Source organism: Pelophylax lessonae (genome assembly GCF_965119305.1).
Source record: "Pelophylax lessonae genome assembly, chromosome: 2".
Classification (NCBI taxonomy): Eukaryota; Metazoa; Chordata; class Amphibia; order Anura; family Ranidae; genus Pelophylax; species Pelophylax lessonae.
Window position 1 is genome coordinate 257,967,501 of NC_138769.1, and position 19,156 is coordinate 257,986,656.

Genomic DNA, 19,156 nt, shown 5'->3' on the forward strand with positions numbered 1-19,156 from the left:
GGCACCCTCTCTTCACAATACCCTCTCCACTGGGGTGGGGGGTTGTGGACCACTCCGGACGCCTCGACTCTCTGGTTCCTGGCGTCCAAGCGAGACTTTTAACTCGCAAGGTCAGTCCCTCCAATGGGACTCCGTCGCGGCCGACCCAGCGCGGAGCTCTGGTCTGCACGCGCTCGTAGGCAGAAACCGGGGTGACCACTGGATCTCAACATCCAGCCCGTCGCCCGGCCCCGCATACTTACTTGAATGTGTCGCGGCCGACCAAGCGCAATGCAATGGTCTGCGCACGCTCGTAGGCCGGCTGGGGTGACCACTAGTGTCGCCCAGTCCGGCATATTTGCTTGAAGATCTCACAGGAAAAAAACACTGGAGAAAAACTACCTAAAAAATATTTTTTCTAAAGAAAAAATCTTGCCAGGACCAAAAAGATCCCAGCAAGGAACTTAGGTCCTTACTCCTGACTAGACAGAAAAAAAACTGATGCCTTGTAGCAGAGAGAGGGAGGATATACCCTCAGGGACTGCCCCTAAGGTGGAGCCAGAACGTTTTTTCTTTCTGCCTAGTCCTGCTCCTGCGGAAACAACATAACCCAGTTCTTATGAATCAAGAAGACTACGTCTGTCAATGAGCGACAGAGAAAGGGAGATTAGCCAAAGCTTTTTTGGAACCTTGATCCGCCGACCAGCACTTTAAGCACAACACGCGTCTGAGGACCACTGCTGACACCGATGCACGCCCTAACAAGGGAGTGGCGTCCAGGGCGGTGTCACAGATGAACTGTAGACCTTGTATAATCTGCTCCATCAAATCGGATACTGCCGGGGGGATACTTCTCCCCTTTAAGCAGGGTTCATACACATTTTCACCAATAAAATTCCATGACTTTTCCATGACTTCACGTAAATATTCATGACCTAATGTTTCATTAAATGTCTATGTATACATGTTAAATAAGAAGAAAATCCATGTCACACAGTACCTCTGCAGTTAGGGTTTCTTTTCTGGATACAGCGTGACTCAAAATGGTCCCTTGTTTTACAGTGAATGAGATGGAAGCACCACTGCTGCAGCTCGGGTGAAAAAGCCAGCGATCGGATTGGAAGCTGTCAAGCACGCAGCTGCAGACTGGTGCTTTGCACCTTTAGCGTGGCTAGACTGCGCTGCCTCTCCCATGTTCGAAATGTCAAACGTTTTACGACACACACTGTACATTTAGCGGATATGATACAGGAGGTGGTCAGAGGCTGCGAACATGATACAGGAGGTGGTCAGAGGCTGCGGACATAATACAGGAGGTGGTCAGAGGCTGCGGACATGATGCAGGAGGTGGTCAGAGCCTGCGGACATGATGCAGGAGGTGGTCAGAGGCTGTGGACATGATACAGGAGGTGGTCAGAGGCTGCAGACATGATACAAGAGATGGTCAGAGACTGCAGACATGATACAAGAGATGGTCAGAGACTGCAGACATGATACAAGAGATGGTCAGAGACTGCAAACATGATACAAGAGAAGGTCAGAGACTGCAGACATGACAGAAGAGCACAGGGGAAGCAGAGAGCACTGGAGGAGCTGAAGGGCACGGGGTGGGGGGGACTGGAGAGAATTAAGGGGGGGTTTTGAAAGCATTGCAGGGGGGTTGGAAAGCGCAGGGGGGTGGAGGGCACTGGGGGGGGGGAACTGGAGAGCACTGTCTGGGGGGAACTGGAAATCACTGAGGGGGGAGCCAGGGGGCACAGGGGGGTGGAGAGCACTGGGGGAGCCAGAGAGCATGGGGGAGAGATGAAAAGCACAGGGGGGGGCTAAAGAGCACTGAGGGGCGGGGCTAAAGAGCACTGAGGGGCGGGGGGCTAAAGAGCACTGAGGGGCGGGGGGCTAAAGAGCACTGAGGGTGGGGGTTATTAGCACTGAGGGTGGGAGTTATTAGCACTGAGGGTGGGGGTTAATAGCACTGAGGGTGGGGGTTAATAGCACTGAGGGTGGGGGTTAATAGCATTGAGGGTGGGGGTTAATAGCACTGATGGTGGGGGTTAATAGCACTGAGGGTGGGGGTTAATAGCACTGAGGGTGGGGGTTATTAGCACTGAGGGGGGCTATAGAGCACTGAGGGGGGCCAGCAAAGGAAGTTGTATTTTACAATACAGTATAGGAGGGGGATGGGGCAGCTGCATATAGATGAATTGATCTTTCCATATTCCTCCTGCAGCCGCTGAGAGGAAGAGAATCAGGTATTCAGCGACAGCAGGAGGAATATGGAAAGTTCAATTAATCTATATGCAGCTAACCCATCCCCCTCCTATCCAGCACACAAACAAGGCTCACTGACCTTCTTCCTGCCGATGACTGAAGGAGCTGCCTTCACACAGAGATGCGGGTGGCCCGGCGGACCCCGGCCTGACACCCCCCAGTACGGCCCTGTGAACACCGGCATGACACCCCCTAGTGTGCCCCCCCCCCCCGCGAGCGGGGACAGTAAGTGCACTATTTTTCGGTTTCAGTGGATCAATGCGCCGCATAGTTCCCAGTCTATTCATATTCAAGAGGCCGGTGACCAGGCTTCAGCTGTGCAGCGCGCTGCAACTGATTAATCCGCCTAAACCCGAAACAGAGAAAATAGTCCACTTACTGTCCCCCGCTCCCACGGAATACAGGGGGCCCAGAGACATATTTTCTAAATTAAATAGTTGCACAATATTCCATGACTTTTCCAAAACTTAGTGGGGTTTACTCATTTTCCATAACTTTTCCAGGCCTGGAAAGTGTCATGTCAAAATCCCATGACTTTTCCAGGATTTTCATGACCGTACGAACCCTGTTTAAGTCACGGCGTAACAATTTGGTCCATTCTGTCAATGTTTGTGAAACTAAACCAATGGCAACCACTGGCCTAAAGGTTGATCCTATCAGGGAAAAAATGGAACGGGATTCCGCTTCCACTTTTCGATCCACCGGATCCCTAAAGGACGGAGCGTCCTCCAACGGGATAACAGTGGCTTTATTTAGTCTGGAAATCGGTGAGTCCACCACTGGTGGTACCGTCCATTTTTTAAGGAGGGATTCCTCAAACGGATAGCGCCTAGCAATGCGTTTGGAAATAGCAGGAGTTTGTTTCGGACGACCCCATTCTTCTTTAATTAAATTACCAAAACATTTGGGTAAGGGAAAAACCTTCGCCATTTTGGTAGGCTTGCTAGTACCAAAAGGAATTTCAGTGTCAGCTACCTCTGCCGGTGTAACCTCAAGACTTAAGGTTTCCCGGACAGACACAACTAGTGCTTCCACCAACGCTTCTTCTTGTGCTATGGCGGAGGCAGAAACGTCCTCCTCACTGTCTGAGGAGACCGTACCCGAGACAGCAGCCCCAGAAGAGGGACCTGCAGCTGCAGTGACAAGCTCAGAATCCGTATCTGAAGTGTCAGATGAAATAGGGGTAGGCGGGGGTCGCTTTCTTGCCCCCCGTCCCTGACAGGCCACCTCCACCCGGGATACCAAAGACTCCAAAACTGCTGATAATGCATCAATCATAAGTGGGGCACTGGAGGGTCCTGCGACCACCTCGAGGGGATCAGGTGGGGGTTCATGTGTGGCAGGGTCCATGATTAATCCAAGACACTTGCCAGCAAACAAAAAAACTTTTTTTTTTTTGTTATCCCCCAGCGCAACAGCGCCCCTCAGTGTTACCTGCTTCAGACCCCCACAGAGAGAGAGAGAGACCCCAAGGGCTCACCACCTGATGCACATAAGTTTTCTACCAAACTGCTCTCAGCGCTGTCCCTTACAGACAGGAAGTCTTTTGGATTGTTCTCCCGGGTAAAGGACACGGCTCCGCCCCTTTCCACGCCTTCCGGCGCTTCCCCTGCTACTCCTCGAGGTAGCTGGTCATCTCCAAAATGGCCGCCCCCATGCCGGAGACCCTGTGGAAAGATGGCAGCAGACTGCTACAGTGTGCGGCCTGCGGAAGGCAGGCATTGGCCTGTGCCGCCTGCGGGAGGTGTGCGGCCTGCGGGAGGATGGCGGTAGTCCAGGCAACTGCAACCTTATGTATAAGGTAGGATCACTCTTACATGGCCATCCTAAACAGTAATGCCAGCCACTGACTTCAGTCATGGTCCCTTTACAGTGCCCACTCATACAGTGACTTCCGATAGTCAGCTCCCAAACCAAGCCTCCTGGTTCTTATTCACCAAATCACACTCAAGAGGGAGATTTGTGACACATGCTATAGGATAGAGGAGGGACCCAGGATCAAAAGGGTCCGACCATCCACAGGGGGCCCGTGTCTATTCCCAAAACCCGACAGGGGAGAAGGGAAACATACTACTTACCATACCGGAACTGGCGGGCACCCCCTCCTAACAGAACCCCTCTCCACCGAAGTGAGGGGGCTGTTGACCAATATGGACGCCGCGACTCAGTTTTCAACTGGTCGTCGGCATCCCGGCGAGACGTTTAACTCGCAGGGCCAGTCCCCGTCCAGTGGGACTATGTCGCGGCCGACCCAGCGCGGAGCTAGGGCCTGCATGCGCTCGTGGGCTGGCTGGGGTGACCACTGGATCTTAACATCCAGCCCGTCGCCCAGCTCCAGCATAATTGCTTGAAGATCTCACAGGAACAACTGGAGAAAAAAGCTGCCTAAAAAAATTTTTTTCTAAAAAAATCTTGCCAGGACCAAAGATCCCAGCAAGGAACTTAGGTCCTTACTCCTGACTAGACAGAAAAAAACTAACATCCTGTAGCAGAGAGGGAGAGGATATACCCTCTGGGACTGCCCCTAAGGTGTGGCCAGAACGTTTTCCTTCTGCCTAGTGTCCTACTCCTGTAGAGGGCAGTATAACCCAATTTGATATTAATCAAGAGGACTGCGTCTGTCAATGAGCGACAGAGAAAAAAGGTTTAATGTTGATGAATGTAAAGTTATGCATTTGGGGGCTAAGAATATGCATGCATCTCACATACTAGGGGGAGTACAACTGGGGGATTCAATGATGGAGAAGGATCTGGGTGTTCTGGTAGATCATAAGCTTAATAATAGCATGCAATGCCAATCTGTGGTTTCAAAAGTCAGCAAAGTCCTCTCTTGTATTAAGAGAGGTATGGACTCCAGAGAGAAGGATGGTGTATATGGGATTTTATTTTTTGGTTGAACTAGGACTTGTGTCTTTTTTCATTTTTGTAATTTTGCCAACTCAATTTCCATTTTTCAGCTTCCACTCTAATTTCTGTAAATCTCAAATGACAAAAAAAGTGTTAAATTTTTAAATATCCTTTAAATGGTTTGAATGGTTGTCACAAAGGTATTTGTTAGCCTTTTAACCATCTTCCTCATGGGTCACATCTACATAGATTTTCCCTTAGATTGAAATTTTCAAATTGCTTTACCGCTTGTGAATTACAGATCACAGCAAAACATCAATTTGTAATTCTGGTCAATCCTTTTACTGTACCAGCAGTGCCATTAGATCAAACTCAGGATTAAATAAGCCTATTGGTAAGCGATATAAAGAAAGCGAATACACACTGATCATAACATATCTGTCTAAGCAAGAGATCGCCATATACCTGATTGTATTAGGGGGTGAAGGTAAGCAGTGAATGTAACATCCAGGAAACATTCTTTGCAGATGAATAATTTTGTTCAATGTGTTTTAATATACAGTAAATTATTAACCACCATAGAATGTTTGGCGAATGTCACATTCAGTGTTTTATAAATATGTTGTATGACAACAGTGGAACACAAGGCGCAATTTAAGTGAAAAGATGTGATGACATGCACTACAGCACATGGTGGAAATTACCACATTGTTGGTGTTGAATGGTTAATAGAGAAAAAAAAAAAACAAGGAAAAAGAAGCACTAGTGTTTAAAAATTCACTTAAACAGAAACTAAATAAACCCAATACATAAAGATGAATATACAGTCATGGGGTGTTGCATACCCAATTTCAGGCAGAACAAGCATAGTGCACAAACAATGTAAAATATTGAAAAACAGGTGGATGGCCAGGGCAGGCAGCAGACAGTTGAGATCAGGCTGGCAAAAATGGATTCTAATGACTCCACAACCTTTTTTGATTAAAGTAAAAAAAAAAAAATATATATATATATATATATATATATATACAGTGGAACCTCGGTTTACGAGTACCGCGGTTTACGAGCAACTTGAAAGACGAGCAGTCATTTTTTTTTTTTCTGCTTTGGTTTGCGAGCGCCGCTTTGATATACGAGCGGCGCCCGCACCCGGAAGTGACGTCATCAGCCGAGCCGAGTGTCTCCGGAATGCAGAGCGGATGTTCGGATGTGGAGCCCCTGCACCTGCATACAGTACAATACAGTACATTTAAAAGGCAAACGTGAGTCACCCGCATACAGTACAGTACTGTACTGTATTTAAATGGCAAACATGAGTCACCTGCATACAGTACAGCATTTAAATGGCAAACATGAGTCACCTGCATACAGTACAGTATTTAAATGGCAAACATGAGTCACCTGCATACAGTACAGTATTTCAATGGCAAACATGAGTCACCTGCACAGGGCTGAACACATTACTGTACATGTACAGTATACAGTGCAGTACATACAGGCTGATACAGTACACAGGGTTGAACACAATGAATGCCTTTTACAGTACAGTATGTATACAGTACATACAGGCTGGTACAGTACACGGCTGAGGTTCAGCTTAGTTTGTTTTATTTCTACAGTACACTTTATACTGTATTTTGTATTGCCATAATGAATAAATGTTTGTGGAACGAATTATTTGAGTTTCCATTATTTCCTATGGGAAAATCCGCTTTGATATAAGAGCGCTTTGGATTACAAGCATGCTTCCGGAACGAATTATGCTCGTAAACCAAGGTTCCACTGTATATATATTTCCAAAGGGATGCAAAACTGATTTACATGTTTTACCTTACTATTGAAGAACATACTAAAACAAGGGGTGTTTGGCCCATTTAGTCAACAGGTAGCAAAAAAATTAGATTTTTGTCTTACCGTAAAATCCATTTCTCTGATGTTCATTGACGGACACAGCTCCTGATCTTAACCATTGGGTTATACTGCCCCCTACAGGAGTAGGACACTAGGCAGATGGGCAGTCCCAGGGGGTATACTCCCAGTCTCCAAGAAAAAAGGGGGGGGGGGGGAGACTCTAAGAGTACTCCTAAATTCCAAAAATGAATCAGTGCCTCAACGTAATATCACCCTAAATAATAATCTAATGTGCATATAGTGCCTAGAATTTATGTTCAAATAAATAAATATAATTTAAAGTGCTTATGACCATATATGTGCAATATCTTTAAACCGTATAATATTCCTTATAAGTAATCAAAATAAATATAAGGTGCCAGCAAATATATATGCTATATATATCTACATACCAAACAGTGAACTCTGATAAATCAATTATACAGGGAGTGCAGAATTATTAGGTAAATGAGTATTTTTGAGGATTAATTTTATTATTGAACAACAACCATGTTCTCAATGAACCCAAAAAACTCAATATCAAAGCTGACTATTTTTGGAAGTAGTTTTTAGTTTGTTTTTAGTTTTAGCTATTTTAGGGGGATATCTGTGTGTGCAGGTGACTATTACTGTGCATAATTATTAGGCAACTTAACAAAAATCAAATATACAGTACAGTATACCCATTTCAATTATTTTTTTTTACCAGTGAAACCAATATAACATCTCAACATTCACAAATATACATTTCTGACATTCAAAAACAAAAAAAACAAAACAAATCAGTGACCAATATAGCCACCTTTCTTTGCAAGGACACTCAAAAGCCTGCCATCCATGGATTCTGTCAGTGTTTTGATCTGTTCACCATCAACACTGCATGCAGCAGCAACCACAGCCTCCCAGACACTGTTCAGAGAGGTGTACTGTTATCCCTCCTTGTAAATCTCACATTTGATGATGGACCACAGGTTCTCAATGGGGTTCAGATCAGGTGAACAAGGAGGCCATGTCATGTCATATCAGTCTTGAGATATTTCTTGGCCCAGTCTTGACGTTTCAGCTTGTGTGTCTTGTTCAGTGGTGGTCGTCTTTCAGCCTTTCTTACCTTGGCCATGTCTCGGAGTATTGCACACCTTGTGCTTTTGGGCACTCCAGTGATGTTGCAGCTCTGAAATATGGCCAAACTGGTGGCAAGTGGCATCTTGGCAGCTGCACGCTTGACTTTTCTCAGTTCATGGGCTGTTATTTTGCGCCTTGGTTTTTCCACACGCTTCTTGCGACCCTGTTGACTATTTTGAATGAAATGCTTGATTGTTCGGTGATCACGCTTCAGAAGCTTTGCAATTTTAAGAGTGCTTCATCCCTCTGCAAGATATCTCACTATTTTTGACTTTTCTGAGCCTGTCAAGTCCTTCTTTTGACCCATTTTTGCCCAAGGAAAGGAAGTTGCCTAATAATTATGCACACCTGATATAGGGTGTTGATGTCATTAGACCACACCCCTTCTCATTACAGAGATGCACATCACCTAATATGCTTAATTGGTAGTAGGCTTTCGAGCCTATACAGCTTGGAGTAAGACAACATGCATAAAGAGGATGATGTGGTCAAAGTACTCATTTGCCTAATAATTCTGCACTCCCTGTACATACATCTCATAAACTCAGTTAAAATAATTAAGCCCTTCTTTGTCATGAAGGAAGGAGACTCCTCCATCGGTTTCATGGCTGTCCCACGTTGTAGTGCGAGGTGAAAATGTGCAGGAGAGGGGGGGGCGTGGCCGGGATGTGATCAAGGCTAGACTGTGTTCTCGCGGAGCTCCTCTATCATCCAGGCAATTATCAGACTCTGGAGCGGGGTTTATACTCACCTGGTGCCGCTCACACTTACCTTAGCTGATCCTGGAGTGAGGCGGGCTCATGGCGGGCAGAAAATCAGTGTCCGTGCTGCAGCCTCCGAAGCAGCAGAGGACCCAGAAGACCAGGAGCGCGGGTGAGTACTCCGCCATTTTGCCGCCACATGTGGTCTCCTCCCCCTCCTCTAGCAAGCGGGCTACGGGGATGGAGGTCAATGCTCCATCTCCCAGTGGGGTGGCTCAGCCCTCGTGCTCTGGGGTGCTATCCCCTGTGGTTGCTTCCCAGCTGGAGGGTGGATCTCGGAGGTGGAGGACACTGTTGCTGTGCACAACACCCAAATCGGGGAGCTACAATCTCAGGTGAGCATCCTGACAGCCAAAATGGAGAATGCTGAGAATTGGCAGCGTCGCAACAATATCAGAGTGGTGGGCCTCCCTAAGAAGGCTGGGGGGGCTTATCCTGCTATGTTTGCTGAGCAGTTCTTTAAAGATCTCCTGCAGCTGGTGGACATTTTCCCAACGTATGTGGTTGAGAGGGCACGTAGAGTACCAACGGGCTCTAGACCACCGGGAGCCCCACCGAGGCCTTTTCTGGTCCAGCTTCTGAACTTTTGGGACAGAGCCAAGATCCTGGCGGAGGCGCGAAAGAAGGGGGAATTGCACTATGAGAATTCCAAAATGATGCTCTTCCCGGATTTTGCTGTTGAGACGCAAAAGCGGCGCCGCTCCTTTACCAAAGTTCGTAAACGCTTACGCACCAAGGGCCTGAAATACAGCATGCTCTACCCGAAAAATTGAGAGTGGAATATTAGGGCATAGTTAAATTCTTTGAATCCTCTGGGTAGGCTGCAGACTGGCTTGATTCCATATGATGTGGGTTCCCTGCTTGTTTGTCCCTCCTGCTGCTGCTGGTGACACTGTGTGAGACATGGCCCTCCTCCTCTGTTTCCTTGCGTCCTTCCTTTTCTCCTTCTGCTATGGAAAATTAAATCTGGATCGCAAGGATCTCCGTTCCCTAGGCCTGCACTTCATTACGGTTTCCCCTACCATCCAGCAGGTGAGGTTGAACTTGCACCCCGCTGTTCGGAGGTTCTGGAATTGGAGCTCTGAGATGACCATATCCTATTTGTTCTCCTTTTTGGGCGGTAGACTGCACTTAACTGTTCTAGCCACGCTAGAGCTTTTTGCTTCAAGTTTTGGGTATAAGCTGGATACCAGTTTTTCTACAGTTTTGAGTTTCGGTATTACAGCAGGATTTGTTCTCTTGGGTTTCAGGCACCCCAATGTTCAAGGAAATGTTTTATAGGTCCTATTGCTATGCACTTTCATGAGTTACTGTCCCTTGGGAGGCGATTTTGAATATCATTGCTCTTTTACAACCCTTCGGGGTAGGCTATGTGATTTAGAAACTTATTGTGGCTGTGTCAGTTAAGATTTTGTCATGGAACATTAGGGGCCTGAATGACAAAGTTAAAAGGGCTGCCATGTTTACTTATTTTAAGGTGGCAAGGCCGCACATGGTTCTTTTGCAGGAGAGTCATCTGGATGGGAGCAGTGTTCTTGCACTGGATGGGAGCAGGGTTCTTGCACTGGATGGGGCATGGCTCCAACATATGTTTCATGCGCCTTTCTCCTCTTATGCTAGGGGAGTATCCATCCTAGTTGGAAAAAACATGCCCTGCTCCATCCAGAAGTTGATTTCTGACACGGGGGGAGGTATCTTGTATTACTATTGTACATCTCTGGTATATCCATGGTTATTGTTTGTATTTATGTGCCTCCACCCTTTCACTCGCAGATCCTATATGATCTCCTGGTGAAACTGGCTCCTTATCTGCACCTATCTATACTTTTGCCTGGGGACTACAATGCTATTATGGATGGCGCTTTGGACACCTCCAACCCCTCGTGGGCCTCCTCTCTGGATCTTGTGACCTGGGCCTCGGCTGCCCAGCTCAAGGAGGTCAGGTGGTGGAAGAACCCAGGGGTGCGGAGCTACTCCTGTATGTCTCGCATCCACAGAACTGCCTCACGCATCGATTTGGCCGTTGTTAATGGGGCATGCTTGCCTTTGCTACGGGCGGGCTCTTATTTTGAGGGTGGTCTCTCGGACCATGACCCGTTGTTGCTGACCATCTCGGGGGTGGCCAGGGCTGTGGGGAGCGCTTGGCATCTGTCTCCTGGGTGGATACAGGCGGTGCAAGTGTCGGAAAAGGTCCAGCCCCACGTCTGAATTTTGGAACCACAACCTTGACTCGGCTAGGGACACTGGTATGGGACTCATTCAAGGCAGTGATGAGGGGACAGTACATTTCTGCTATCAAAGCGGTTCACACGGAGCATAACTCTACTAGGGAGGCCTTGCGGGCTAGGGAGAGGGAATGTGAGAGGGCGTATGCGGATGTGCCTGGTGAGGCGAATTTCACCAACCTGGAGGCTGCTAAACACCAGTTAGCCCTACGTGATACCTCTATGGCACGCTCATACCTTCAACACAAAACTGCACAACTATTTGAGAAGGGGGGAAAAAAAATGGCAAGCTTTTGGCAATGCTGGTGGCCGATTTGCGGACCTCGGTTAGTGTCCCCTGTGTCCGTTCTACCTCTGGGGACATGCTTACTGATCCCGATGAAATTATGGCTAGGTCTGTGGAATACTATTGTTCGGTGTATGGTCCCATCCCAGCCAGTCAGGGTTGGTGGCTTTCCTTGACGCTCTCCCCCTGCCCTCGCTGGAGGCAGACGATAGGGCATGGCTTGACCATGACTTTACCCTTCCGGAAATTGAGGTCGCCATACCCCCCCCCCAAAAAAAAATGTCTGGGCCCAGATGGGTTTCCGGCAGACTGGTACAAACATCACTTGGACACCCTTGCCCCCCGGTTACAGGATTTATACGCTTACGGTTTTGAACATGAGGCTTTGGACCCTTGGAGGCCTATGCGGTTCTCATCCCTAAGCCTGGTAAAGACCATGCAGACTGTGCGTCCTATAGACCTATAGCTCTACTCAACGAGGACTTCAAGATGCTTACGAAGCTCTTGGCAACTAGACTGGCTGCGGTCCTCCTGACCTTAGTTGACATTGACCAGACCGGGTTTATGCCGGGAAAATCCACTGACACCAACCTGCGTCGCTTATTTACTCACCTTCAAATTTCTCACACGCATATCGGATCCAGGGTTATTGTGTCCCTTGACATGGCCAAGGCTTTCGACTCTGTTGATTGGGGATACATGGGACTGGTACTGCAATATATGGGGTTCGGACCTAGGTACAGGAAATGGGTCTCCCTTCTCTATAGCGTGCCTCAGATGGCCCTGAAAATAGGGTCCTCTATCTCTGATTTTTTCCCCATAGGCAGGGGTTTGAGACAGGGGTGCCCTTTATCACCTTTTTTGTTCTCCCTAATGATTGAGCCCCTGACGATAGCTCTTCGTTCTTCCCCTGATGTTGGGGCCTTGGAAATAGGCCCCATTAAAGAATGTCTGGCACTTTATGCGGGCAACATGCTGTTATTTTTGAGGGATCCAGGTCCTCGCTCCGGGCGGTTTTTCAAATTTTGGACCAAAGTGCGGGGCTTTCAGGCCTGCGGGTGAATTGGGATAAATCCACTGTGTTGCCCCTGGACTCCGGAGCTGCGGCTGATGCGACAATTGGACTGCAGTGGGTCACCCAGTTCACATATCTTGGAATATGGGTCTCGGCGAGGGTCGCTGATTATTTTGTCTTGAATCTTCAGCCGCTGCTGGATTTCCTTAAGCAACAGTCCGAGGCCTGGAGTAACCTCCCGTCGGTGATCGGTCACATCAATCTCATTAGAATTAAAATTCTTACAGTGTTTTTTTATTTACTTAGGAATTCGCCTGTCTGGATCCCTCGCTCGTTTTTCCTTTAAGTGCATGGCCCTTTCAGGACAGTTATTTGGGGGGCAGCCCCCCCCCCCCCCCCCTGATAGGAATCAGGGTGTTGCAGGAGCCATGGGGACAGGGAGGTCTGGCTCTTCCTGATCTATCTAAATACTTCTCGACCGAACAGGGGGTGTTTGCACGTAGGTGGCTCAGGGGGGATGATGGCGACTCAGCTACGGTGTTGGAGGCTGCGGTGATGGGATTGTACCCTGCGCCTTCTACTGTATAGGGGCGCGGAATCAGGTTTTCCCCTTACGGCTACCATGAGAGCCACACTTAAAGCTTGGGACTCTGTACGGCTGCTGTTACAACCTGCTCCTGTGCCTCTCTCCCCTGCCTCCCCACTGTGGAAGAACCCTCGGCTTTCCCAGTTTCTTACTATTCCAGATCCCATTATTTGGGCTACTAAGGGGATCAAGACGTTGTGGGATTTCACAAGGGCAGAGAAACTGTTGTCTTTTGATGATCTTAAGCTGAAGTTGAACCTGCCAAACTCTTATTTGTTTCGGTATCTGCAGTTAAGACACGCTTTCACTACCCAATTTGGTTCCACTGTAGTGGTGATCAAGGTGTCCAGACTTGAGAGTCTGCTGTTGGATGAGTCTCTGAAGAATCCTTTGTTGGAGCTTTAATAGGGAACTCTTTCCTGTTTCTCCTCCTTCAGTGGCTAGGTGCAGGGGGGCAATGGATGGCGGATGTCCCGGATCTTGGGGGTGAGGAATGGGATGATATCTGGACTGTGCCGTTTACTCATGGGATAGGTTAATCCATTTCAAATTTTTGCAAAGGATTTATTATACGCCTGCCAAGCTGGCCAGAATTTAACCGGGGGCGTCGGCTGGAATGTTGGTGCTGCACTTGCTCTCTGCCTGATTTTGGTCATGTGTTCTGGTCCTGTTCTCTGGTTGGGGTTTACTGGAGGGACATATTCAACTGTATTTTGGAGATTACTACTATACAGGTCCCCATGACGTTGGCAGTTTGTTTACTTGGCCTGGTGGAGGGTTTCGTGCCTACAAGGGCTCAGGGTACACTATTATCTCTATTGCTTTATTATGCTAGGAAAGCATTGATCTTGTACTTGAAGAAGCCTACCGTGCCCTCAATCTTACTGGAAGGCGTTGGTTAATAACTCCCTGCCACTATATAAAGCTACATATTTGAGCAGGGGTTGCCCAAAAAAAATTGAGAAGATTTGGCAGGTTTGGCTTGATAGTCCTCTGACCGCTGCCTAGACAGTTCTGGGGGTGGACTGCCTTACTTCCCTACCGGGGGGCTGCTGATCATGGAACCCCATCACGTTGCTGGTCTATGTCCTTGGCCCTGACTGGCTGGGTATGTTTTCACCTGATGTGTCTTATTTTGTTAATTAGGATATCTTCATACTGATATAATATCTGTTCCCCTGACCAATACATTGGAGTGGTTGGATTTGTGTCTAAGCCCTTGAGGGACTTTCAACGTGTTTTTGGCCTGCATGGGACTTTTCAAAGGGGTTGCCTGAAAGGGAGGAGGAGGGGGGGGTAGTTTGGGGGTACTGTTTTTGTCTGTTTTCTTGTTTTTGTGTATTTCTGGCCCTGCAAGGCCATTCTTGTTTTTGTTTGCTTTATATTGGTGTAAACCTAATAAACATTACTTTTCAAAACAAGAAAATGTGCAGGAGGGAACAGGAGGAAAAATCCACCACAACAAAAAAACCTGCTCAGAAGGGCAACGTACCAAAACAAATGGTCAGAACTGCATATGGGTATAATAGGCGTCTCCCACACATAGAACCGGGAAGGTACCTCAGCATGGTTAGATTGCCCGACTGCAGGTCCACCCATGCAGAAAAACAGAGACCGGCAGATGCAAGAGGGGAAAATGCCCACAGAAACTTGTCGGGCCCCCACTGCCCCAGAAAAAAGCATGGGCGCAGAGGGAGTAGAAGCCCAACATGTGCCCAAAAGGACACCGGGTACAGAGGTCAGCTGCAACCATCAAGGAGGGGTTGCAGATGCCTGTCATACCAGTGACAGGGCAATTAGTTTGCGGAAGGAAGCCTACTGTCGCTGCTCCTACAGGCTGCCAGCACAATGCCTGTACCCAATGGGAAAAGCCTGGGGGCATTGGAGGGGTTTAGACCCACCACCCTTGGAGCCCTCTCAACGTGGTACTCAGAACAACAGGAGTCCACACAGCATTTGAGCCCCCCCCCTGGTTCCAGCAGCCCAGCCGTGTCCCCAGCTTGAGGTCATCAGCAGGTGTCCGCAAGAGATTCTCAATGGCACTAGTGCTGCCCAACACCAGAAATGCCTGCTGGTGGAACAACCATTCATCACTGTTCCCACAGCCAAAATGGAGCCATGCCAGGCAGAGGTAAAGGCACATGAGGCCACCAGGCGCCTATACACCCTGGACCAGCCCCTGACAGACAGACCCACAGCCTGATGCGACCTGCTCGCATAGAAGGCAACACCTGTCGGACCACGCAAAAATGGTTGCCAGCAGGGACTACACTAATATGGAGCCGGCGCCAAACACCACTCACGGCTGAGGGGCAGGAGCCCAAAAGCAATGTGGTGGTGCTGCCTCCAGCTGTCCAGACATCCGAATATGCAATCAAGGTCCACAGGAGGCGGGCGCTAGGCTGGAAAAGCCAAGAATTGCACAGCCCACCTAACAGGCAGCAACCTGCGGCCTAAAGTGCGAGCTGGTTAGACCACGCGACAGGTGTACTTGCGGAAATGCCCTGAGGCAAAAACTAGAGGACAGCCGAATAGGGAGGATGGCTGACCTCCTCCACAGGGGGGTGGGGAGCCGCCCACTCATCTGGGGACACCACCACAGACTAGACAGAACCGCCCAGTATCCAGTTCCCACCTGTGGGAGTACACACGCACACACGCGAGCGCGAGCAGAGGAAAAATGGAAGGTACCCAAGCACCACTCCAGTCACCCTGAGGAGGGGAGGGAAAAGGAGGTTGTACTGTGCTATTTACCCGAAGGCAGGAGGGAACGTACCCCTGACAGAATACCTCTCTGCCAGGACGTTGGTGCTGTGCGCCCAGGGAGACACTGAGAGCTATGGGAAACTTAGTCATGTGTGTCCCCTGTGGGGAACAGTTACAGGCTGCCCAATGAGCCACCCTATGGCTGCTGACCCACACCACATCCAGGGAGAAAGGGGGGCATCTACTCACCAATCCAGGCAGGTCCATCCACTAAAGCTTGTGGGTAAGGCTCCTGAGACAGATCCTTCTCTCCACCGAAGTGGGGGGGCTGTCAGCCAGGGTAACACTGACAAGAACTGTAATTGCCCGGTCATGTATGTCAACGTAAAACATTTAATTCGCTTACCGCCCTGGGTCCAGGATGGGGCATGTTGCAGCCGACCCAGCACTTTGCCAAAGGTCAGCACGTGCTCGCTGGCCAGACTGGGGTGACTACTGGATCTTAAAATATCCCGACCGTCGCGGAGGCTGGCTGTTGGTTGAAGATCTTTGCAGGAAAAATTCCCAGAATAGCATAACAAAAAGGGAAAATAGCTATAGAACCAGAGGTCCCAGTAAGGAACAAGGTCCTTACTTCTACACTAGGCAGAAAAAACTGAGCTGCCTATGGCAGGGTGGGGGTTAACTACCAGCTGGGACTGCCCATGGGCAGTGCTCAGCTCCTTTTTTCTGCCTAGTGTCCTACTCCTTTAGGGGGAAATAAAACCCTATGGTCAAGATTATGAAGCAGCTGTGTCCGTCAATGAATGAAAGAGAAATATAATATAGACAGCTTATCCATGGAATATCTGATCAGGAATTGTTTTTTTTTTCTGTCCAAACAATATGGACCATGTTGCATAAGCTAAGATCCTCTGGATTAGTCAAGGGTTTGATCCCTGTATATACAGTATTTTCAAGTTTTTAAATTCATTTTTCATTCATTTTTAGCCTATGTAATATAGACTTGGAATTGGGAAGCAAGAGAGTATGGAAGAATTTAAAAACACATGGAGCAGGTGGAATAGGGAAAACAGAAAGAAAAAAAGGTGTTAAAGAGAAAAGAGGTAGAATGAAAGGTCTGCAGCAGAAAATAGGTGGCATTACAAGAAAGAATGAGAAAGGTAAAATGGAGACTGATATGTAGAAAGGTTGTGCTTAAAAAAAAAAAAAAAACACAACGATGATTGAAAATCCCATTACAGCTAACCACACACATTATAATCCATGTGTATAATCACCTTTCGATCTACCAACTATGTAGGGCCAGGGCTGGCCTGCCTGACTGGATACATTAGCTAGGCCCACCTATTTTACATAGTCTTGGTAAATCTAAAGTTGATTGTACAAAGATTGTATGGTCTGACTAACGTGAAACTTAGTAGTTTTAGATTTTATGCGCTAAAGAAGGTAATAAAGCACACTTTTTTTTCTTTCTTTTAATGCTGTATACTTACATTGAGTACGTTCACACTGTGGAATTTCAGGTACCCACTGATCACCAATGTTGCATGTGATTGAACTGGATCCCCTCAGAACAAAGCCTTCATCACACTCAAATGATATAACAGAATTGAATGTATATGGGCCAGTGACCCCTGACAGTCTTCTTGAATTTTTAACATCTGGATTAGGGCAATTTACAGCTAAAGATTAGGAGAGAAAATAAAGATGAATTACTGGGGGTGGCATATAAAATTGGTGACATTCTGCTGCACTACATTACAATATTTTCCATTAAAAAAAAAAAAAAAAATTATCACTAATCACTATGTATGAAAAACAGAAAAGGCCAAGTCCAGGTTTTTGATCATGTTTAATGCTGTACCTAGATTTAGGGTATAACATGAAGCACATACACATATATAATGCCCCAAATAGCCCTCCACCTCCCTCCCAAACCCTAAAATTTTAACAGGGGCTCCCTGAGACCAGAAAATTATTTAGGTGTTCCTGTTACATAGTTACATAGTTAGCGAGGTTGAAAAAATGAAAAAAGACATCAGTCCATCCAGTTCAACCTATGATGTGTGTGTGTGTTTGCTTTTAACCGTACATTGTATACCCCTGTATGTTGTGGTCTTTAAGGTGTCCATCTAATAGTTTTTTGAAACTATCAATGCTCCCTGCTGATACGACTGCTTGTGGAAGAGAATTCCACATCCTTACCGCTCTTACAGTAAAGAACCCCTTACGCACCTGGAATATCTGATCAGGAATTGTTTTTTTTTTCTGTCCAAACAATATGGACCATGTTGCATAAGCTAAGATCCTCTGGATTAGTCAAGGGTTTGATCCCTGTATATACAGTATTTTCAAGTTTTTAAATTCATTTTTCATTCATTTTTAGCCTATGTAATATAGACTTGGAATTGGGAAGCAAGAGAGTATGGAAGAATTTAAAAACACATGGAGCAGGTGGAATAGGGAAAACAGAAAGAAAAAAAGGTGTTAAAGAGAAAAGAGGTAGAATGAAAGGTCTGCAGCAGAAAATAGGTGGCATTACAGGAAAGAATGAGAAAGGTAAAATGGAGACTGATATGTAGAAAGGTTGTGCTTAAAAAAAAAAAAACACAACGATGATTGAAAATCCCATTACAGCTAACCACACACATTATAATCCATGTGTATAATCACCTTTCGATCTACCAACTATGTAGGGCCAGGGCTGGCCTGCCTGACTGGATACATTAGCTAGGCCCACCTATTTTACATAGTCTTGGTAAATCTAAAGTTGATTGTACAAAGATTGTATGGTCTGACTAACGTGAAACTTAGTAGTTTTAGATTTTATGCGCTAAAGAAGGTAATAAAGCACACTTTTTTTTCTTTCTTTTAATGCTGTATACTTACATTGAGTACGTTCACACTGTGGAATTTCAGGTACCCACTGATCACCAATGTTGCATGTGATTGAACTGGATCCCCTCAGAACAAAGCCTTCATCACACTCAAATGATATAACAGAATTGAATGTATATGGGCCAGTGACCCCTGACAGTCTTCTTGAATTTTTAACATCTGGATTAGGGCAATTTACAGCTAAAGATTAGGAGAGAAAATAAAGATGAATTACTGGGGGTGGCATATAAAATTGGTGACATTCTGCTGCACTACATTACAATATTTTCCATTAAAAAAAAAAAAAAAAATTATCACTAATCACTATGTATGAAAAACAGAAAAGGCCAAGTCCAGGTTTTTGATCATGTTTAATGCTGTACCTAGATTTAGGGTATAACATGAAGCACATACACATATATAATGCCCCAAATAGCCCTCCACCTCCCTCCCAAACCCTAAAATTTTAACAGGGGCTCCCTGAGACCAGAAAATTATTTAGGTGTTCCTGTTACATAGTTACATAGTTAGCGAGGTTGAAAAAATGAAAAAAGACATCAGTCCATCCAGTTCAACCTATGATGTGTGTGT

At 46.9% G+C, this 19,156-nt stretch overlaps 1 protein-coding gene across 1 annotated transcript in view; it reads right to left on the reverse strand.

The window, feature by feature from the left end:
• Positions 1-12,424: 12,424 nt before the first annotated feature.
• Positions 12,425-19,156, reverse strand: part of LOC309548052 (C4b-binding protein-like) — a gene marked incomplete at its 3' end in the record, with an annotated part of 202,650 nt that continues 195,918 nt past the window's right edge. The window contains exons 8-10 of the mRNA XM_082248021.1: positions 18,578-18,766; positions 17,216-17,370; positions 12,425-12,655 (exon numbers count right to left, since the gene is read on the reverse strand). Coding sequence (XP_082104147.1) covers positions 12,425-12,655; positions 17,216-17,370; positions 18,578-18,766 — 575 coding nt within the window. The remainder of the gene's footprint in view (positions 12,656-17,215; positions 17,371-18,577; positions 18,767-19,156) is intronic.